The following is a 23,486-nucleotide window of genomic DNA, read 5'->3' as shown; positions in this document are numbered from 1 at the left end:
TCACACAAAAGACATTTTCAAACCAAACTGCTTAATTGATCATTGCGAATTCGCACAACCAGCTTGAACCTGTATCGAAATCTGCTTAAGGAGATATTTTACCCCATGAAAAGTTTTCAGTCAGGCAGATTTCTATTGAAATTACTTGTTTTTAACCACAAACAACGGAAAGATTTGGAAAGAGGATGTATGATTTCCCCACACACTTAGTTTTTCTGTTTGACGTCTTTCTTTCCTGTTTTATTTAGGTGAACTCTCCAAAAATGAAGATGAGCTTTGTAAAACTGTCATGGCTTACTGGGGAAACTTTGCTCGCACCGGGTAAGTGATGTTTACCATAAAGTCATCCAGTTGATATTTTTTGGGTGAAAAAGTCAAAAATGTTAGGGTGATACGACTGTCTTGATATCATGATGAAGAAAAAAGCCAGATGAATTTCTTAAAATGAAAATGATTTTTTGGCAAACTCATCTCTGCTAAAGCAAATCCATGACATGACCAACATGTAGGGGGAAAAAACATAAAAGAGGAAGTGATGTCATAGAGAGAAGCTCTGCAGACCCTAAAGACAGTGTGTCAAAATCAATAAATCCCTTAAAATATCAGATCATTGGACAAGGCAGGTTAACTCAGGGTTTAAAATGTCATCTGGGGTGATATAGACTATTTATGAATTAATTATTTATATTTATGTGATTTTTACCTGATAATCACTCATATGATTTATGGAAATTTACTTTTTACCTGCCATTTTTAGTCATTCATTCATTAATTCATTCATTCAGTTATTTTGATAAAATGGTATGAAAGTTTTCCAAACCAAGTTAATTCAGGGTGAAAATGTGACTCTGCGAAAACATCCTGACATTTATTCATTAGTAATTTATATAATTTTTGCATAAAATTTAATTAAAGTACATATTTAATTGTATTTAATACATTTTTTAATTTAAAACTTAAGATCACTCACATGTGTTCTGGTTTAGGGAGAATTGACTTGATAGTTACACTACATGACATTTTAGACTCATTCATTTAGTTATTTATTTTATTTTTGAAAACGGTATAAAAGTGTCCCAAACCAAGTTAATTTAGGTTGTAAAACGTCATGTGGTCTGACTCTCTAAAAACGCATGACGTTTATGAATTAATAATTTATATGTATGTAGTTTTATAATGATATTTAATGACATTTTATTAAAAATATATATTTCAAATTTAAGATCACTCACATGCATTCAGGTTTATCTTATAGTTACACCACATGACATTTTTAGTGTCATTTAATTGAAAATTTACTTAAATGGTATGAAAGTTTTCCCAACCAAGTTAAATCAGGGTGAAAATGCAACTCTACAAAAACATCCATTTATTCACTAATAATTTGTATCGTGTTCACATAATATTTAATTTAAGTACATATTTAATTGTATTTAATATATTTATCAATTTAAAACTTAAGATCACTCACATGTATTCTGGTTCAGGGAAAATTACTTTTTACTTGGTAGTTAACACCACATGACATTTTTAGAGTCGTTTAATTAAAAAACAATAATTTCCAAACCAAATTAATTCAAGTTGTAAAATTTAATGTGTTGCATATCTCCAAAAACTTCATGACATCTATGAATTAATAATTTACATTTATATAATTTTCACAAAATATTTAATACATTATTATTAAAAGTATTTTTAATTACATATAAATATATTTATGTTTATATGTATTCAGGTTAAAGGAAAATTACTTTTCATTTAATAGTTACACCACATGACATTTTCGTGCGGTCATTCAGCCAGATAATTAAGTTTTTATCTTGAAAATGGTATAAAAGTTTTCCAAAACAATTTAATTCAGGGTCTAAAATGTCATGTGGTGCGACTTTACGAAAAAAGTACTGACATTTATGACTTTTATATCATATTTATATTTAAAAATATTATTTTTATATAATGTATTTAATCAAATTTTATTAAAAACAAAAATTTTATATATACATATATATATATATATATATACATATATATAAACTTAAGATCACTTACATGCATTTTGATTTAAGGAGGATTAATTTTTACTCACTAGTTACACCACATGACATTTTCAAGTGGTTATTTCGTTTATTCAACTGATTTTTTTTCTTAAGAAACCATAAGAATCCAACATGAATACAAAGAGTACATTTCTAATATTTTGGCACATGCATTAAAACTAATTTTTTGAAACATTTTTCCTAACGGCAGGTCTCCGAATGGTCCAGGCCTCACAAAGTGGCCTGAATTTGGAGCTGAGGCTGAGTATCTCAGCATTGGACTGGAGCAGAAACCTGGGAAAGACCTGAAGGGAAAACACTTCACTTTCATGACTCAAACCCTTCCGCGGATAATAAAAGAGCGACAGGAAGGCAAGTTATAAGAATCACCATAGTTTCTTAAGACTTGATGTATGAAACTAAGAATTGTTACTCATTTGTTTCTAACAGGACCTATAGTACACACCAAACTAGGAAGTTTAAGAGGTGCCTTCATGACTGCAAAAGGCAAGGAAACAGTGGTCAGTAGCTATTTAGCTGTACCGTTTGCAAAGCCACCCGTGGGTCCGTTGAGACTGGCTCCACCACAACCTGCAGAGGCTTGGCAAGGAGTGAGAGATGCTACAAAACAGCCACCCATGTGAGAATAAAGCAAAACTAATAATATAAAATCATGAGGTCTGTTCATATGAAAGAAATGACACTTTGTGTTACTTTATCCCAGGTGTCTACAGTCAAGGGAGATGCTTTTAGACCTGTTAGCTAATATGTCAATGAATGTGGAGGTTCCTGGAGTATCTGAAGACTGTCTTTACCTCAACATTTACACTCCGTCTAAACCTGGAGACAACAGCAAGTTACCTGTAAGTCTTTGGTCTGAATTTATGTATAAATATGTATGATGGTTAATGTTTTGCTTTAAATACATGATGTTCAATAGGTTATGGTTTGGATTCATGGTGGAGGTTTTTCCGCTGCCTCTGCTTCCATTTTTGACGGACATGTTTTGGCTGCTTATCAAGATGTAGTTGTGGTCTTGATCCAGTACAGACTTGGCCTGCTCGGGTTTTTCAGGTAAAAACATGTACGGCTCCTCAACATTCTAAGCTTTAAAATTTAAGTTATTCACCCAAAAATATTAATTATCACCATATTGTTTTTTCAATTATGGGCATTTTTGGTCTTGTGGGCTTTTTATGGGGTTATTTTTGTGTCTTTATTATTCAAACAAACATACTGTGTTTGAGAGTAAAACTAATTATTTTGTAATTAAAAAATAAAAGTTTGCAAAAAAAGTCTTCTTAAATCTCAAAAATAAAGAAATTGATAACAAAATTATTTGCAGTGCGTGTCAATTTTTTTACAATCTTTATTTTTCTTTGTGCACTTTAAACGCTTTTCATCGCGAAACCACAAAAGTTGCTCTCTTTTCTGCTGTATTTTTTTGCGGGTCTAAATTTTTTGTTTGCGAGTTGAAAAGTTTTGCTTGCGAGTAAAGATGAATCTCAGTGGGCGGTCTCTACCTACCAGGATGAAAGGCCTTTTTCTATTGGTCACTCTCGATTGAAGTGACCACGCCCACTACGTTTCCCCGCTGCCGCAGTCAGTCTGACTGAGGAGCGAGTGAGTGAGGTTCTATCAGCCATGGCGAACAAAAGGGTGTTTACTGAGGAAGATAACTAATTTAACGTCTTAAACTGAGTGACAAGTGAATTTATGTAGTCTCTCTTCTCACGCTCACCCATTTAAATATGTAACATTAGCTAAGCTCGTCTGTAGTTCGGTGATACCGTTGAATAGGTTTAATTAGCCAGTGTAGCTAACGTTAGCTGCCAGAGCCCCCAATAGTAAAGCGTCAGGCCATTATTTTAATATTTTTAGATTAGTTTAGATTAGCGAGCAAGGTCCTGGCAAATCGCTAGGTTGGGTCCTCACAGATGAAAAAAGAAAAGGGTGTTTTGGAGCGTCTGATGCCCATATGTACATAAACACCAATGATCCTGACAAACTTATTCAAAACACGTGAGCATTCATTATAAAACACTCGCTGAATATAACTACGTGAATAAACTGAACTGTGTTCAAGCAGAAATATGATGTATTGTGAGTAGTGCATATACAGTGCGTTTGCGCATCAGTAATAACAGACACTTGCACGGCGTGCGTTGCTTCATGTTACGACTCAGAGGCAGTATTAACATTAAGTGACATGGCATCTGACGCACTGGAGCCACTGGCACATGCCACTGCTCAGTGCCAGTGACACTTGTGACATTTGCAGATGGACCGTGTCACGGTCACTGCTGCCGCAGCTTCCGTGCGTCAGATGCCATGTCACTTAATGTTGATACCGCTACTGTACGACTCCTGCTGGTGGTCATGGTGGTCTTTACCTTGATTACAATCATCATCTATCAAAACTATACTAACGTGACTCATATTTTAGTTTAAGTTACCCCCCCCCCTCCCCCCATTGGGGACTCTGGCAGCTAACGTTAGCTACACTGGCTAATAATCCTATTCAACGGTATCACCGAACTACAGACGAGCTTAGCTAATGTCACGTATTTAAATGGGTGAGCATGAGAAGAGAGACTACATAAATTCACTTGTCACTCAGTTTAAGACTTTTTTTGCAAACTTTTATTTTTTTATTACAAAATAATTAGTTTTACTCTCAAACACAGTATGTTTGTTTGAATAATAAAGGCACAAAAATAACCCCATAGCTTTTAGGCAATAAAGTAACACACTCTAACTGGTTTCATTTGTTCACTGACGTGGTTCAACAGTGTATATACACTGTAAAAAAAATTGTTGAGTCAACTCAAGTAACAACTTAGATATTCGAGTTGACTAAACAAAAAATTTAGTGTTAGTTACCCGGCTGCCTTAAAAAATTTAAGTTGAATCAACTCAAATATCTAAGTTGATTGAACTTTTTTGTGTTGACTGAACTTCAAATTTTAAGGCAGCGGTATAACAAATTATTTTAAGTTCCCCTTTGGAAACATCGAGCTGCGTTGTAACGCTTTGGGAACGCCTCCAGCGGGACCACGCTCTGAACACGTGTGTAATCTCGTCCAATGGGAAAGCGCGTATGACGTCACGGGCGGGGTGACGTCGAGAACCAGGAAGCTATAAAGCACGTGCGGTGAGTGCGATCGGCAGCTTCTGTCTTTCAGTCGCACTCTGTGTGTGTCTCTGTCTGTCAGCACTGTTTTTCAGGGCCAGTTTGCTCCAATTTTATTTGAGTGCTTGACAATGTCGAGATCGTGGACGAAGCCATTCTCGGCCCGTGTTCACTCTCACACCGCCTCTAACTACAGTACAGCTTCGGCATCGTCTCTGAAAACCCCGGCCTTACCCAGCAAACCTCTCCGTACTACATCTTCCTTGCTGGGTAAGGGGTACTCGGCAGCCGGTCAGGCTGGTGCTTGCCATACCAGGCCGCCAAGTTAAGGCGGACGACGTATGCGAGCTGCGTCGTACCGCCGATTTAGATTTACCGCCATTGGGCGGTCCATGGCAGCTATGGTAGCCGCAGAAAGGCACCTCTGGCTGACCCTGTCTGAAATGAGAGATAAAGACAGGGTCTGTCTACTCGACGCCCCGCTTGTGCCCTCTGGCCTATCCGGCGATTCGGTTGAGACCGTCGTCGATAAGTTCCATCAATCGAGGCAGCAAGCGGTGGCGTTCCAGAGCAGCCCCACCCGAGTACCTCCTCCTCACACCGCGACACACAAAAACATAGCGTCACCTCCCGCGCTCCTCCTGTTAGGGATCGGGGCCCCAGCGGCATTCTAAATCTGGAGCCTCGAAGCCTAAGTTCGACCTGAGGGCCGTTCTTCAGGCTAAGAAGTCCTCGGAGAAGAAGTCCTGACAATTCAGGGCTTCTGAGGGTGCTTCAGGGCGCAGTGGTCTCTGGCGAGCCTCTCTCCCTTTATCCGCTCATTACATCAGCAGGGCAGAGAGACTCGCCACCTCCCAGGAGGTCTCCAATTACATCAGAGGTCAGCCTCGAGAGGCTGATTCCCTTAGTAGAACATTTAGCAGTGTGAAAGCTTCTGCCAAATGTGTCTCAATGGGTCTTACACACTGTAGAAAAAGGTTACAGAATTCAGTTCAGCTTTCGGCCGCCACCTTTCAGGGGATTCTTCCCACTCTCGTGGGCCCCCAGCAGGCCCTAATACTAGAACAAGAAGTAGAAACTCTCTTGAGGAAGGAGGCCATCGAGGTGGTCCCTCCTCATCTCAGAGAATCCGGGTTCTACAGCCGCTACTTCATTGTTCCAAAGAAGGATGGAGGGTTGCGTCCCATCTTAGACCTCCGATTACTAAATCGTGCGGTCATGAAGCTAAAATTCAGAATGCTTACTATCAAGCAAGTCGTGTCTCAAATCAGGTCAGAGGACTGGTTTGTCACGATAGATCTCAAGGACGCTTACTTCCATATCTCCATCCTTTAACAACACAGGAAGTTCCTGAGGTTCGCTTTTGAGGACAAAGCTTACCAGTACAGAGTTCTTCCGTTTGGCCTAGCACTCTCACCCCGAACCTTCACTAAGTGCGTGGACACTGCGTTAGCTCCACTTCGGATGCAAGGCATCTGTATTTTAAACTATATAGACGACTGGCTCATCCAAACTCCAAAAAAAAGTGTGCTTTCTCCGTCTCAAAGAACCACTTATCTCGGAGTAGTGTGGGATTCAACCACGATGCAGGCACGTCTGTCTCCTGCTCGAATCGAGTCAATCCTCACGTTAGTCAACAGAGTCAGAATAGGCTGGCTCTGAACCAAGAGGTTTTCCCCGAGGGGCAACCCATTTCACATGATCAAGGTCACGCTGCGCTGCTTCCGTGTCTTAGACATGTGGAGGAAACCTTGGTTCCTATCTCAGGGCCCGGTGTTAGGAGCTCCGTGTCGTCGAGTAACTCTAACGACAGACGCATCCCTCACCGGCTGAGTGAGTGGTCATGAGTGGCCGCTCGTCCCATGGTCTGTGGAGCAGTTACCATCTTACGTGGCATATCAACTGCCTGGAAATGCAGGCCGTGTTTCTGATTTTGAAACACTTTCTCCCAGACCTAAGATATCGCTATGTGTTGGTTCGCACCGACAACACAGAGGTGGTCGCCCACATCAACCACCAGGGAGGTCTGCGGTCGCGCCTCTTGAACAAGCTGGCACACCAGATCCTTGTGTGGTCCCAAGGGATACTCCTCTCGCTGAGAGCAGTTTACATCCCTGGACATCTCAATGTGGGAGCAGACAACCTGTCGAGACAGGGGCTGAGGCCCGGGGAATGGAGACTTCACCCCGATGCGGTGAAGCTCATTTGGACCAAGTTTGGACAAGCCCAAGTGGATCTTTTTGCGACGCAGGAGACGACGCAATGTCCCCTTTGGTTCTCTCTGAATCATCCAGCTCCCCTGGGACTGGATGCCATGGTACAGACCTGGCCGAGGCTACGTCTGTACGCTTTTCGCCCGATTGCTCTGCTCCCGGGAGTTCTGGATAGAGTACGCCAGGACAGTGTCCGCCTCTTACTTGTAGCCCCGTTCTGGCCGGGCCGAGTATGGTTTTCGGACCTAGTCTCCCTCCTCGACGGCCCCCTGTGGGAACTCCCCATCAGGAGGGATCTCCTCTCACAAGCAGGGGGTGCGCTGCTGCAACCCCCCCGGAACTATGGAAGCTGTGGGTGTGGCCCCTGAGGGGGCACAGCTCCTAGCTTCTGGTCTCTCAACCGAAGTTGTTGAGACCATTCTCCAATCCAGAGCTCCCTCTACGAGGAAACTATATACCGGGAAATGGAAATTTTTGTTCTTTGGTGTAATGAACACCATGTTGACCCAGTCCACTGCCCAGTAAGTTCAGTGCTGGACTTTCTACAAGCTCGTTTTTTCGATGGGCGTTACTCATTCAACTTTAAAAGTTTACGTGGCAGCCATAGCTGCTTTCCACGTTCCCTTCGGGTCTACCTCTCTCGGTAGGAATCCTCTGCGATGAGGCTGAGGCTCTCACGTCCCTACCCTGGACTTGGCTGTGGTTTTAGAGGCTCTTTGTAATCCTCCATTTGAGCCTATCGAGGAGATCTCGGATCAAAGCTTCCTTGCGAGCACAGGACACATACGTCCACAGAGCTGCCCTGTGGAGGAAGACGGTCCGATCTTTATTGACTGTCTACCTTCAGCAGTAGTATTTCGGGCTTCTTTCGCCCTTCTCTTCTGACCCACTAAAGCAGGGTCTTGTAATTCTGGTGGTGTGGGCTTATCGTTCCCATAGCGTTACAACGCAGCTCAAGACGCTGCATCGTGCTTTATAGCTTCCTGGTTCTCGACGTCACCCCGCCCGTGGCTTCATACGTGCTTTCCTAATGGACAAGATTAAACACGTGTTCAGAGCGTGGTCACGCTGGAGGCATTCCCAAAGCGTTACGACGCAGCGTCTCGTTCCCTCGAGGAACTAGGGTCACAAGAGTAACCCGGAGGCGTGTTTTTACAGTGTAGTAGCAAAATTTTATCTGAAATAGTATAGAAATAGAATATTTAAGGGGGAACCCCGGTTATTAAGACTTTTATGGATTAATATAACATAAATTATGTTTTTTACTGAAATATGTAGTGGAAAAAATATATACATATATGTTGTCTCCACTTTAGCCCTGATGCATTTGAGGCTTTAAGAGTACAGCTAATGAAAGAGCTTACAAACGGCAGAGACAAAAAACGCTAGATGCAATCCTGGCAGGATATAAACATTCTGACGCTTGTCATGATGCTGCAGCCATTAAAGTTTTTCAGTGTGGATTTCACTCGATATCTGCAGGGCGTTTAGACTCCTTGTGAGAAAAATCGATGGTACGGCATTTGGTGTAAGCCTTATTTAAGCGCTTATATCCATTTCCACCTGTACACTCTTGTAGTCATTGTGGTCATCGTATCGTTTTTTAGTTGTGTTGCGGTAAAAACACAAGTGCCAGTTGCTCAACGAGTGCAACAGTTTTACATTATCGCAATAATGGCGCACTCCAAAGTCTAAAATTTGTATAAAAATTGCTGATTTTTTTTAATTATGCAAATCTATAATGAGTTTCTACTACATATTTCAGTAAGAGACATCATTTATGTTATATGAAACCATACAAGTCTTAATACCCAGGGTCACTTTAGCATTTTTGGAATAAAATGGCCGACTTTTGGGCATAATTGTTTTATTTGTTTTTACATACTGAAATTATATGTTCCAGTATATTCTAAAATGTGCCGAACAGCTCTAAAACCTGACTACACCTTTAGGTGTATAGAATATTTGTAGACTAATTTTATGTTTGGAGCATGATATGACCCCTTAAATGATTCATCTCCATATAGCACAGGCGATGAACATGCGCCAGGAAACTATGGTCTTCTGGATCAGGTTGCAGCTCTTCAGTGGGTTCAGGAGAACATCCACAGCTTCGGTGGAAATCCTGGATTGGTGACCATCTTTGGAGAGTCTGCTGGAGGAGTCAGTGTGTCTTTACATGTAAGGATTCAAGCAAAGATTTGATTATGTGATGATTAGGAAATTATATTGATCACTGCAGATGGCTTTAAAGATTTTCTCTACATCTTCTGTAGGTTCTTTCTCCATTATCATCAAACCTGTTTCGTTACGCCATCGCAGAGAGTGGCACGGCAGCAATGGATGCCATCATGAGTCCCAACCCTCTGCCAACAGCCCAAGTACATTTCCCAAATTAATTACAATTACAGTTTTAATTTTATTAGACTGTGACTTAATCAAACTGTATCAACATCTTTCTGTAGTATGTAGGACATTTATCTGGCTGTGATATTTCCTACACAAAGAAGATTGTTGACTGTGTGATGCAGCTGTCAGAAGAGGACATCTTGAAGATTGCTAGGGTTTGCATCACAACCATCCATTCTTACACATTAAATGTTATATTTAATAAGATTTTATTTTGTATTCATTCTTTTACTTCTTATAAAAACACTTGTAAGGTCATGCTGTGAACATTACATTAATATAAATATTAATAACAACAATAACACTGAAACCTTATGTACTAAATTGTGTGTGTGTGCATATTTTTGACTCATGATACAGGAACAACTAATGCTTCGTTTTGGAGTGACAGTTGACGGCCAGTTCCTTCCAAAACCTGTAGATGATATTCTTCAATCCCACGAGTTTAACAAAGTGCCTCTGATCAATGGAGTTACTGATGACGATGGCGGCTTTACACTACTTAATGTAATAGAAAATTTTATTTTTACATGCTTTTTTGCTGTATAATATAAACTTAGGTTTAAAGTCATAGATTATTTCTGAAAAATGAAGAGTAAAGTAAACTTAATATTGCAAAACTATTTTTTCGCAGATTCTTGGACCCCCAGGATGGATAGATGGAATGGACAGAGAGCAGATCATACCATTTTTGCCTTTTTTCAATCCTGATGTAAGACACATTTTTGATAGTTTATGCATAATCTGTCAAGATCAAAACAAACAAAGCACTAGTAGGTGTATATACAGTGCTATGCGAAAGAATTCATTTTTCACATTTTGTTATGTTGTTGCCTTTTATTAAACTGCTTTAAATTACTTTTTTCCACATCAATCTACACTCCATACAGCATAATGGCAAAGCAAATAAACTGGTTTTTAACATCTTTGCAAATTTATTAATAATAAAAACTTAATGATTACATTGTTTTCAGTGGCAGGGACTAAGGGACTTGTGAGAGTAGGAGAAAAGCTAAATGCACCAAAATATTGAGATAGCCTTAATAAAAACCCAGTCCAGACCATTCAGAACCTCAGACTGGGCAGAAGGACAATGACCATAAACACACAGCAAGAGAGGCTTATAGACAACTCTGTGAATGTCCTTGAGTGGCCCAGCAACAGCCTGGGCTTGAACCCAATTAAACATTTCTGGAGAAACCTGAAAACGTCTGCCAGACCCCGTCCAAGCTGACAGAGCTTGAGAAGATAATTGCCAAATGTTGTAAATCCTGTTGCATCATACCCAAAAAGAGGATGTAAAGGTGCTTCAGCTAAGGGTATGAAAACTTATGCAAAGTATGGTGCATGTAGTGTACATTGATGTGGAACAAAAAGTAATTTAAAGCAGTTTAATATGAGGCACCAACATAACAAAACGTGAAAAAAAGGAGGGGTATGAATACTTTCGCAAGGCACTGTATAAAGTGCATGGTAGAGCAGTTCAAACACTTACTAATTTCAAATATGTCAAACACAACCTATTTGTATATTACACAGAGCTTGGAATATTATTTTGTTTCATTTTATTTAGTTGAGTTTTCCCCTATTTAATTTAAGAAACGTAGGCGTCCCCCAGGGTTTTATTCTAGGACCTCTGCTGTTTTCTTTGTATGTTACTTTATAGTAATGTAATCAGGAAAAAATTGTACATTTTTATTTCAGTTATCCAAATATATCTCTTTGTTTATCTCTATTACTTCTGATGATCAGTAAACAGACTGATTAGTTACTGCTTACAAAATGGAAACTTTTCCGGACATGACTAAAATACGGATTTGGGGAACAAAAATCTGATAAAATTGCTTTGAATGTTGAATTAAAATCTCACTCTTTTAGTTTCAGGATCCAGCGATTGCTGAGTTTGTTTTAAATGAGTATCTAGGCACATCCAATGACAGGATCAAAATCCGAGAAGGTTTTCGAGAGATAATGGGGGACTTTTTTTTCAACATCCCAGCTCGCAAAGTAGCGAATTACCACAGAGGTGAGAGTTTAATCTATTTGTGCATCATGGAGCAGTTATGTCAGTAGCGTTATTAATTTAACTTTTCTTTTTTTTTAATAGATACAGGTGCACCAGTCTATGTGTATGAATTCCAGCATTCTCCCAGTCTGCTTCAAAAGAAAAGACCCAGTTTTGTTGGAAGTGACCATGGAGATGAAATTTTCTTTGTTTTTGGCTACTGCTTTGGAAAAGGACATATAAAACTGGAAGGTTAGTTACTATTCATCTAATAATGAGGTGCAGTTTTAAACTATCAAACTAGTCTACATTTATATTGCAAGGTTTTATAGGAAACTGCTGTCAAAGCAAAGAGACCTCAACCTGAATCAATCAACCTATTTCTGCTTCATTATTCAGAAGAAGTCACAGAGGAAGAGAATGAACTTTGTAAAACGTCCATGGCTTATTGGGGAAATTTTGCTCGCACTGGGTAAGCGATTACATCAGCAGTCACTTAATTATCAGCATTTCCACACTGCATTTTAATGTCTGTTTGTCATTGACGGCAGGTCTCCGAATGGTCCTGGCCTCACAAAGTGGCCTGAATATGGAGCTGAGGCTGAGTATCTCGGCATTGGACTGCAACAGAAAGCTGGCAAAAACTTCAAGGAAAAACACTTTAATTTCATCACCCAAAAACTTCCGCAGATAATAAAAGAGTGGAAGGAAGGCAAGTTATGAATTTCAGAATTGATGTAAAATTAAGAAGTGTTTAAAGGAGGAGTTCACTTCCACAACAAAAATTTACAGATAATTTACTTACCCCCTTGTCATCCAATATGTTCGTGTCTTTCTTTTTTCAGTCGTAAAGAAATTATGTTTCTTGAGAAAAACATTTCAGGAATTATCTTCATATAGTGGACTTCAATTTTTTACCTTTTTTTTTGTAAAGGGCGTTTGATCTTCTTTGCATGTTCACTTTGTAAACACTGGGTCGATACTTCTGCAAAGATGTAGGAAGATTTTAAAAGTTGGAGAAGAAAACGAGATGGGAGTTCTTGAAGTTCACACGGGCATCGCAGAGAATAGACAAGACATGCATTTGAGGTTAAAAAGTATATAAATTGTCAATTTGTTTAGAAAATGGCAGATCGTTTTGCTAGATAAGACCCTACTTCCTTGGCTGGGATTGTTTAGAGCCCTTTGAAGCTGCACTTAAACTGCATTTTGGATGTTCAAACTCGGGGGCATCATTGAAGTCCACTATAATGCAGATAATTCCTGAAATGTGTTCCTCAAGAAACAATTTCTTTACAACTGAAGAAAGAAAGACACAAACATCTTGGATGACAAGGGGATCAGTAAATTATCTGTACATTTTTGTTCTGGAAGTGAACTAATCCTTTAAAACTCTTATTTTACTTGCTAAATTGGATCTTTGTTGTATTATTGTTCTTTTTGACAGGACCTGTAGTGCAAACAAAATTAGGATCTCTGAGAGGTGCCTTCTTGACTGCGAAGGGCAAGGACACAATCATCAAAAGCTATCTAGGTGTACCATTCGCCAAGCCCCCTGTGGGCCCACTGAGACTGGCTCGTCCCCAGCCTGCAGAGAAATGGGACGGAGTGAGAGACGCAACCAAACAGCCACCCATGTAAGATGCCACACACCTGTATTTCAGTTCAAACTTGCTTAGACATTTCTCTGATCTAATGGTGCTGTGGTTTCTTTAGGTGCGTCCAGGACAGGCAAATTAGTGTGGTTGAACTTGAGATTCTCGGTATGGCTGTGGAGGTTCCCGAGGTCTCAGAAGACTGCTTGTATCTCAACATCTACACTCCAGTCAAACCTGGTGAAGACAGCAAGCTACCAGTAAGTTCAACAACAACTTTTGTGAATGTCCTCATAGAAACTGTTTGGAGAATGTTTCCTTGTGTTTTGTAGGTGATGGTTTGGATTCACGGTGGAGGACTTGTTCTTGGTTCAGCTTCGGTGTATGACGGCTCCGTTCTGTCAGCGTATCAGGATGTGGTTGTGGTGCTGATTCAGTACAGATTAGGTCTGCTGGGATTCTTTAGGTAGGCGCCGTATATTACTAGGCTGATTAGCCTAGAGTCCTCACATCACTTGTATGCATGATTCGAAACCCTATGTTGTGAATTTCTGTATTCCATTACAGATTCAGATGAAAGATTCCTTTTCTTTTTTGTAGCACGGGAGATGAACATGCGCCAGGAAACTATGGTTTCCTGGATCAGGTTGCTGCTCTTCAGTGGATTCAGGAGAACATCCACAGCTTCGGTGGAGATCCTGGATCTGTGACTATCTTTGGAGAGTCTGCTGGAGGAGTCAGTGTATCCTCACTGGTATGGGTCTTTATTTATAGCATAGTAGCTGTAGAAATCATAATTCAGCCAGTTTTGAGTGATCAAGTCACTTTCGGTGTCATTGTGTCTTCAAGATACTTTCACCATTGGCTTCTGGTCTGTTTCATCGTGCCATTGCAGAAAGCGGGACGGCCTTATGGGATGGTTTAGTGATGGCTAATCCATTACTGAAGGCTCAGGTATCATTTCATATTCTTCTTATTTGAATGATTTTGCTATTTAAATAAGTTGTATTTAATACAACTATTAAACAAGCTCTAATGTCGATGGTCATTTCAGAATGCAGCCAAATTATGTAAATGTGAAAGCAGCAGCAGCTCATCAAAGATCGTGGACTGCATCATGCGCTTGTCTGAGGAGGAAGTTCTGGAATGTTCAAATCGGGTGTGAAATTTTTCATAAAATAAGCCTTTCAAAAGTAATTCTCACAGAAATAGTATCCTCATTTGGATAAAAGTTTCTTCTAAATAAATAAATGTATGGTTTTTTAAATCTATATATGAACCTGGACCACAAAACCAGTCAAAAGGGGAATTTTTTTTTTTTTTTTTTTTCAAAATTGAGATTTATTCAAATATTAATAAGCTTTTCATTGATGTATAGTTTGTGAGGATAGGACAATATTTGACCAATATAAAAAAATTTGAATAGCTGGAACCTGAGGGTGCAAAAAAAAAAATCGCCTTTAAAGTTTTCCAAGCAATGCATATTACTAATCAAAAATTAAGTTTTGATATATTTATGGTTTGAAATTGCCAAAATATCTTTATGATCTTTACTTAATATCCTAATGATTTTTGGCATAAAAGAAAAATTATTTTGATCCATACAATGTATTTTTGGCTATTGCTACAAATATACCTGTGCTACCTAAGTTTTGTGGTCCAGGGTCACACACACACACACACACACACACACACACACACACACACACATATATATATATATATATATATATATATATATATATATATATATATATATATGTATGTATATGTATATGTATGTGTGTGTGTGTGTGTGTGTGTGTGTGTATACTTATACAATACAAGTACACATTTAATACAATTAGGCACACTTCTCATACTTCTCATCATATAATATAAAGTATAAGTGTATATTTCATGCAAATGATATTAACTGTTAACTTGTTTCCACTGTGTTTCTAGTTTGTGATGTTGGACTTCAGTCTTGCTATGGATTCTTATTTCCTTCCCAAACCCATAGAGGAGATTGTAAAGAAACAAGAGTTCAGTAAAGTTCCTCTCATCACTGGAATTACTGATGATGAGTTTGGCTTTTTACTGCCTGCAGTGAGTAAATGTTTATTATAATATTTAATATCGCACTCCAAAGTCACTTACATTTAAGGCATTAAGGCATTATCAGCATATTCATACAGTTGAAGTCAAAAGTTTACATGCACCTTGCAGAATCTGTGAAATGTTAATTATTTTACCACAATAAGAGGGATCATACAAAATGCATGTTATTTTTTATTTAGTACTGACCTGAATAAGATATTGCACATAAAAGACATATACATATTGTTTAGTCATAGTTGTTCATGAGTTCCTTGTTTGTCCTGAACAGTTAAACTGCCAGCTGTTCTTCAGGAAAATCCTTCAGGTCCCACAAATTTTTTGGTTTTTCAGCATTTTGTGTAATTTGAAACAATAACTGAATGAGTTTGAGATCCTTTTCACACTGAGGACAACTGAGGGACTCATTTGCAACTATCACAGAAGTTTCAAACACTCATTGATGCTCCAGAAGGAAACACCATGCATTAAGAGCTTTGGGTGAAAACTTTTTGAATTTGAAGATGATATTTAACTTATTTTGTCTTCTGGGGAACATGTATATATCTTTACCAGCTTGTGAAGGGCAGTACTAAATGAAAAAAAAATGTGACATTTAGGTAAAATAAGACCAATGTACACATCTTCATTCTGTTAAAAAGTTCTCACCCTCCGACTCTTAATGCATTGTTTTTTCTTCTGAAGCATCAGTGAGCATTTGAACTTTCTGTAATAGTTGCATAGGAGTCTCTTAGTTGTCCTCAGTGTGAAAAGATGTATCCCAAAATCATACAGTCAATGTTGGAAAGGGTTCAAAAACCCAAAAAGCTGAATTTGTGGGACCTGAAGGATTTTCCTGAAGAACAGTGGCCAAACAAGGGACTCATGAACAACTATCACTAAACAAAAAAAAACAAACAAAAAAACAGCTGTAGATCATTCAGGTAACATGTACCTTGTATGATTCTGTTAGATGTATATAAACTTTTCACTTTCAACTGTATATTTGGTTTTAAATTTTGATGCTAAAGTTGATTGTTATTTCTCCATAGTATTTTGAGGGTAAAGGATGGATTGACGGGATGAATAAAGAGCAAGCCATAGAACGCCTGACCCTCATGTATCCTGAGGTAAGACACAACTCAATGCATATTTACATTCTGTAATTTAAATACAAGTACATTGGACCTCTTCTTTCCGTAGCTTACATTTGTCTTTGAATGTGATTAGCCCAGGGATCGATGGATCATTGATCTAGTGGCGAAGGAGTACCTGGGCGACACAAGCGACCCGATTCAAATCCGAGACATTTATAGAGAGATGATGGGAGACATGATGTTCAACATCCCTGCCCTCCAACTGGCAAAATACCACAGCGGTGAGAAACTAAGGCTAATTGTTTTCTATTTTAATATATTTTAAAATATAATTTATTCCTGTGATGTTAAGCTATATTCTCACCATTACTCCAGTCTTCAGAAATTTCATTCTTAACTACACCTTTAAATCTTATAATTTTTACTTGTTTAAGAAGTCTGTAAAATCAAGGATTGCCATTGAAATTGTAGCCTCAGGAGCACCAGTTTATCTGTACGAGTTCCAGCATTCTCCCAGTATGATCCAGAAGAACAGGCCCAGCTTTGTTGGTGTCGACCACGCAGATGAACTGTTATTTATCCAGGGCACCTGCTTCGCTAAAGCCCACCTCAAAGCAACCGGTAAGACTTCTCATTACAAACACATCACAAACTTTTCTGAAAGACTGAATGACTCATCACTTAATGGTTCAATCCTTCAGCTCCTTTCACAAAGGAAGAGGAAGAGCTGTGCAGGACTGTGATGGCCTACTGGGGGAACTTTGCACGCACTGGGTAAAATATCAGACCTCTTATGTGTGTTGAAAAATGAAGTATATTGTTTTTGCACACTAATTTGGCTAATTTTGGATCGGCAGGTCTCCGAATGGTCCGGGTCTGACACACTGGCCTGAATATGAGGATGAAACATATCTCGGCATTGGACTGAAACAGAAAGCTGGAAAGAACCTGAAGAGGAAACACTACACATTCTTAACCAAGACACTTCCAGATCTTATACGTCAGGGCCGAGAGAAAAAAGAGCATCTGGAACTGTAAAACAACTGTATATGTTTCATCAGAAATGAACACAAAGCACTTGAATGTATGGATAATGTGATTCACTGCGAGAATGTAATTAACTTGAGAAAATCAAATAAGAATTGAGTTTATTTTGGTGCTAAAGTTTTGAATTTGATAGAAAATGTATAATTTGATCATATGACAAATAAATGTCCAAGCAACTAATGTTTTGCAGTTGAAAATAAAAGATGGACAACATTGAATTTGCTGCAAACCTCCTTGTATTTCAATGCAACGAATTGAAACTATACTATCCATGAATTTGTAGGGCAATTTCAAGGCAGGAATCTAGACAACATTCATGTTTGTTCTTATCAATTTTCAGTCAGGTAGGTGAAATATTAGGCTAATATCTTAATTAAACTGCTTGTACGTATCGACCACCTATTAACTCAAGTTTCAAAGGATTTCTATGTTACCAAAAGGTATACATTTGGGAAAAAATGCAATATGGAGTATATTAGGGGTGGCACGGTTCACAAAACCCACGGTTCGGTTCGTAACACGGTTTTAGGGTCACGGTTCTCGGTTCTGTACGTTTCTTGTTTATATATTTTTTATTTTAATCTTTAACACTCCAGAAGTTTGTTTTGGCATATGAAATGTAGCTTGATTATCCACAATTTAGGATACATTATTTAAAAAAAAACGTTTTATCATGTAATCATGCACAAACTGAATTGGACTTGACTTTAAGCACATTATTGAGACCATCTCTGAGGAAAGCTAGGGGAGATTTGATACAGAAAGAGAGAAGACATTGATGACATGCAGGCCATGTGACATGAACCAACCAATCAGCTTCATCCTTTCCTTTAATAAAATTGAAAGCACAGCCAAGTTCTCCAGGCAGCCTTCCTTATCTCTCCCACTTGCCATTTCTACACGTCACGTAACCTGCAGCACTCCAATTTTACTGTCTCTATGTCTATACACACCTCTTACTTCGCGCAAAAAGGAAACTCATGAGGCTACATTGCGCATGCTTTGAACCGTGCGACGCACACACGCGTGACAAGCGAACCGAACGGTTCGGTTGTTTTTCATGTACCGTGCCACCCCTAGACTATATTAAGTATGTAAATATTTCAAGGCAAACTTTAAGTTGGTTTGAAAAAGCCTGATCAGAAAGTGTGAAAAACTTTTTTTTGAAAAGTTTTTGAAATTGTAGAAATTTTCTGGCTTTCAGTCTGAAAAAGATTGAAGTTTAAAGTAGTTCCCCTTCGGGGACTCGAGCTTTGTCCGAAAACGCTATGGGGAACGCCAATGGTGAACCACGCTTTGATATACATGTAAACTCCAATAGAAGGGCGTGATGTCACGGGCGGGTGACGTTCTCAGGGTTCGGAAGCCCACTCTGCGGTTACTTCTTCCCTGGAAACGGGCTTTGCGCTCCACTTATCTTCCTCCTAGGAGGCGGATGGGGAGGGCGCCACTGAGGATCCGCTCTCCAGTCACTGCAGTACAAGGAGCTTTTGGAGGTGGTGACACAGGCTGTGGCCAAGTTAAAAATTGATTGGCCCCCTGAGAAACAACATGAGCCGCAGAAAAGCCTACTAGATGAACGCTTTCTGCGGACTAAAACACCACCTCCTCCTTTCTTTTCTTTCCTGACCTCCACACTGACCCTGTCTGACATGAAAGAGCAAGACAGGGTCTTCCTACTGGATACCTTCCTTGTCACATGCTGGGCATGAACAGACCCTCCCGTGTACTAGCTCCTCGTTCCGCAAAGCACAGAGAGTGAGCATCGCTACTCTGGCCCCTCCACAGCAGGACCGAGAACAGCGGCGCTCTAAGCCGGGGGCTTCTAAGGTGAGGCCCGACCTGAGGGTCGTGCTTCAGTCGAGGAAGTCCTTGGCTTAGCGGTCCTGACTGTTTCCCCCCGATGCCCTCAGGAGATCAGTCTGCTACCCCTGCCAGGGCTACAGGGCGCAGTGGTCTCCTGCGAGTCAAAACCTTGGGTCTTTCCACCCGCTTGCGTAGCGGAGCCGAGAGGCTCGCCACCCCTACAGGGGTCCCTAGAGCACTTAGTTCGGATTTCTCCTGCCGGTCCGTCCTTACGAGATACCGAGCTAGCAGTTCAGGCAACATTAAAGGCCAGTCTTGAGAGGCTGATTCCCTTAGTAGACTATTTAGCAGCGTGGAGACTACTGCCAAATGTGTCCTGCGTACTGTAATGAAAGGATATTACATCCAATTCGGCGCTCTGTCGCCACCTTTCGACATGGTCTTTCCCACCTTGGTGGGCCCCGAGCAGGCTCTGGATATGGAGCAAGAAGTAAATACCCTCCTGAAGAAGGAGGCCATCGAGGTGGTCCCTCCTCAGGACAGGGAGTCCGGGGTTCTACAGCCGGTACTTCATTGTTCCAAAGAAGGATGGGGGCTTGCCCCATTTTGTCCCATTTTAGATCTGCATCCGCTGAACTACTCAGTCAAGAGGCTGAAGTTCAGGATGCTGACACTCAAACAGGTCGTGTCTGACCTAAGAATTGGTTTCCCACGATAGATCTGAAAAACGCATACTTCTACATTTCCATCCTTCCTCAACACAGGAAGTTCTTGAGGTTTGCTTTCAGGGGCGAAAGCATATCAATATTGGGTTCTTCCGTTCAGCCTAGAACTCTCACCCCGTACGATCACAAAGTGTGTGGATGCAGCTCTGGCTCCTCTGGGACTCCAGGGCATCCGCATCCTGAACTACTTTGACGATGGAAAAGTGTGCTATTTCCATTACAGAGGACCATTTATTAAGGTGTGGTGTGGGATTCGACCACGATGCAGGCACATCTGTCACCTTCTCGGATCGAGTCGATCCTCAGTGCAGTCACGAGAGTCAGAGAAGACCAGTGTCTAATGTAGAAAATACTTTTTGTTAATGCTTTTAAATTTGTGTTTTGGTTGTTCTGTGCTTATGAGAAGACAGAATGTTCTGTGCTTAATGAAAAAGACAAAGAAGACACTGTGTAACAAACTGTTTAGTAAAATGTGTGTGTGTAGTTGCGAACTCTCTACATTTATGTCATTTCTGAGAAACCTTTGTTTACAGGCACGTAGGAGAAAAGAAGCCCTGCAAAAGTAGTAGCAATTTGAAGGTCACTTTAGACTAGACTTTTGGTCACTCTAAGAAGAAGAATGGGATGGGGCTGTATTTTCTTTTCTGTGCAGGAACGGTTGGCGATAACAGGCCCTGATTGGAGGAGAATGGTTGAACGATATCAGGAGGAGAGGCCTGCAGAATCAAGAATATAAATGCATATTTTAGCTTTGTGAGACATTCCTGGACTGCCCAGAATGTCAGATTTGATATTGGCTGTTCTGGAATCCTGAGCTCAGCACTCTTTGACTTTACTATTAAATTGGCTTTAAACTTTGACGCGGACTCGAGCTGTTTTATTTAAAGGGCGAATAAACGAGCTGGGGGGAAGTAGGTATTTTTACAATACCGGCAACTTCCAACACTAACTGTAAAAAAGTTTCAAAAACTATTGGGTTTGATGGCAGCTGCGTCCAACATGATACCTCTTGGCCTGCTGTACATGAGGCCCCTACAGTGGTGGCTCAAGACCAAGGGGTTCTCTCCGAGGGGAAACCCGCTTTGCATGATCAAGGTCCACGGCAATGCCTACATGTCTTAGACATGTGGAGGAAGCCTTGGTTCTTATCGCAGGGCCCGGTGTTGGGAGCTCCTTGTCGCCGTATGACACTAGCGATGGACGCGTCCCTCACTGTTTGGGGAGCGGTTGTAATACTCAAACTTATCAGCAGAGTTACAAGACTAAAATGGGGTCAGATTTAACTGTGAGAGATGATTAGTGATTAAAAGAATGAGACATAAACGAAGTTTGGTTTAAATAGATTTGGTGTATTTACAAGGTTCACATTAAAGACTTTAAAAAAACATGATAAAACCAGGTAAACTCTGCCTGTTAAAAGAAAACAGTTTGTTTAACTATACCCTAACAAACAGTCCAATAATCCCGGTGTGTTGATAATTCAAATGTGAGTGTCCACCAGTGTATATACAATCCACAGAAAGTGTAATCCAAAGTTTGTAGATGGTGTCTGGAAAGGTGAGCTCTAAAATTAGCTACTCCTCAATCCAGGTAAGTTTGGTGACAGTCTTTTGTTTGTCATGCTGCTTTCTTATAAAGTTGTACTTCCTGCTTCCTGTCATGTGTCTAGTCACATGACAGGCTAACCATCCATTTATTAAAGAAACACACTTAAAATGTTGAGAGAAATAAAATGGACTAAAAACATGAAAAACACTTAAAACTCCATAATACATTAAATGATTGTAATAAATAGAGTGGTAAAACGTGTCTTTTGTGTGACAGTTTCACACGGTCATGAGTGGCCGCTCAGCCCACGGTCTGTGGAGTGGTCGCCATCTCGCATGGCATATCAATTGTCTAGAGATGCTGGCCATTCTGCACCCCCACCCGGAACTGTGGAAGCTGTGGCACAACCCATAGTGTCCGGTCTCTCAACTGAGGTTGTTGAGACCATCCTCCAGTCCAGAGCTCCCTCTATAAGAAAAGTGTATGACTTGAGGCGGAGGCTCTTCACTTTATGGTGTGGAGACCGCCAGTTAGACCCAGTTAACTGCCCGATTGGTACAGTTCTGGAGTTCTTGCAGGCTCGTTTCTCTAGAGGGATATCCCACTCCACTTTTGAAGGTGCTCGTGGTGGCAATCTCGGCCTACCATACCCCTCTTGGTGGCCTCTCAGTGGGCAAAAATCCCCTGGTCACACGCTTTCTCCGTGGTGTGCTGTGGACTGAGGCCTCCAGCATGACCCGTGTCCCCACCTGTGACCTAGCTGTGGTACTTGAAGCCCGCTGTAATGCTCCCTTTGAACCTATCCAGGAGATCTCAGATCGCTTCCTTACAATAAAGACCATGTTGCTCCTAGCCTTGTCTCCTTTCGGTGGCCCCTTCTTATCTCGACTTTGCACATGGTATGGCCAAAGTTTTTTTTTTTACCCTAGAGCAGGGTATGTGTACCCAAGGTCCCTACCTCTACACCACAGCCTGTCGTGCTTCAGGCATTCTGTCCTCTTCCCTTCACTGATCCAGACCAGCAGAAGCTTAATCGTATGTGCCCAGTCTGAGCACTGGACATCTATGTCCACAGAGCTGCCCTGTGGTGTAGGTTGAACCAGTTGCTAGTGTATTATGTGTAAACCTAAGAGAGGGTTGCCGGCTTCTAAACAAATTCTGAGCAGATGGATGCTAGATGAGTCCTCTGGAGGTCAAGGCTCACTCTACTCGCGCTATGGCTGCTTCCAAAGCTCTTCTTTTGGGTGTCCCAATTCAGGACATCTGCAACACAGCGGGATGGTCTAAGCCCCTCACCTTTGCCAGGTTCTATGACCTAGACCTCCGTGCCACTCCTGGCGCCTCTGTTCTCTTGCCCTAGCTAATCCTAGGCAGGGATTTGGAATTCTGAAGGATTGGGCATCTCGTTTCCCATAGAGTTTTCTGACATAGCTCGAGTTCCCGAAGGGGAACGTCCCAGGTTAAGTATGTAACCCATGTTACCAGTGTGTAGCTAGCATGATGTTAGCATTACTATCATGATTAGCAAGTTAGATTAGAGCGTGTTTCTAGCATGTTGTTAACATGTTTCTAACCTAATTAGCATGTTGTTAGCATTGTTCTAACATGACTATCATGTTTCTAGCATGATTAACAAGTTATTAGCATGTTAATCGCACGATTAACATGTCGTTTAACATGTTTCTAACATTATTAGCCTGTTACTAGCTATTTGCTAACATGATTAGAATGTTGCTAGCATAATGTTTAATAGTCTGTTGTTAGCATGATTAGCAAGTTACTAGCATGTTTTAGCA

The 23,486-nt window shown here is 40.5% G+C and overlaps 1 protein-coding gene across 4 annotated transcripts in view; it reads left to right on the top strand.

The window, feature by feature from the left end:
- Positions 1 to 23,486, top strand: part of ces2b (carboxylesterase 2b) — a 66,197-nt gene that overhangs the window by 22,378 nt on the left and 20,333 nt on the right. For 2 of the 4 annotated variants that reach the window (XM_073831409.1, XM_073831406.1), the window contains 26 exons: positions 249 to 321; positions 2,248 to 2,408; positions 2,487 to 2,676; positions 2,761 to 2,899; positions 2,977 to 3,110; positions 9,410 to 9,563; positions 9,659 to 9,763; positions 9,848 to 9,946; positions 10,152 to 10,298; positions 10,426 to 10,503; positions 11,670 to 11,817; positions 11,899 to 12,048; positions 12,196 to 12,268; positions 12,348 to 12,508; positions 13,244 to 13,433; positions 13,513 to 13,651; positions 13,724 to 13,857; positions 13,992 to 14,145; positions 14,241 to 14,345; positions 14,446 to 14,550; positions 15,336 to 15,479; positions 16,520 to 16,597; positions 16,698 to 16,845; positions 17,036 to 17,185; positions 17,266 to 17,338; positions 17,422 to 17,829. In XM_073831409.1, the coding sequence (XP_073687510.1) occupies positions 249 to 321; positions 2,248 to 2,408; positions 2,487 to 2,676; positions 2,761 to 2,899; positions 2,977 to 3,110; positions 9,410 to 9,563; positions 9,659 to 9,763; positions 9,848 to 9,946; positions 10,152 to 10,298; positions 10,426 to 10,503; positions 11,670 to 11,817; positions 11,899 to 12,048; positions 12,196 to 12,268; positions 12,348 to 12,508; positions 13,244 to 13,433; positions 13,513 to 13,651; positions 13,724 to 13,857; positions 13,992 to 14,145; positions 14,241 to 14,345; positions 14,446 to 14,550; positions 15,336 to 15,479; positions 16,520 to 16,597; positions 16,698 to 16,845; positions 17,036 to 17,185; positions 17,266 to 17,338; positions 17,422 to 17,602 (3,413 nt within the window). In that variant the 3' untranslated portion in view covers positions 17,603 to 17,829. Of the gene's footprint in view, positions 1 to 248; positions 322 to 2,247; positions 2,409 to 2,486; positions 2,677 to 2,760; positions 2,900 to 2,976; positions 3,111 to 9,409; positions 9,564 to 9,658; positions 9,764 to 9,847; positions 9,947 to 10,151; positions 10,299 to 10,425; positions 10,504 to 11,669; positions 11,818 to 11,898; positions 12,049 to 12,195; positions 12,269 to 12,347; positions 12,509 to 13,243; positions 13,434 to 13,512; positions 13,652 to 13,723; positions 13,858 to 13,991; positions 14,146 to 14,240; positions 14,346 to 14,445; positions 14,551 to 15,335; positions 15,480 to 16,519; positions 16,598 to 16,697; positions 16,846 to 17,035; positions 17,186 to 17,265; positions 17,339 to 17,421; positions 17,830 to 23,486 lie in introns of those variants that run through there. The other 2 variants (XM_073831408.1, XM_073831407.1) reach the window with 2 other exon arrangements.

Source organism: Garra rufa, chromosome 25, assembly GCF_049309525.1.
Source record: "Garra rufa chromosome 25, GarRuf1.0, whole genome shotgun sequence".
NCBI classification, from domain to species: Eukaryota; Metazoa; Chordata; class Actinopteri; order Cypriniformes; family Cyprinidae; genus Garra; species Garra rufa.
This window is presented reverse-complemented; position numbering and strand designations above follow the sequence as displayed.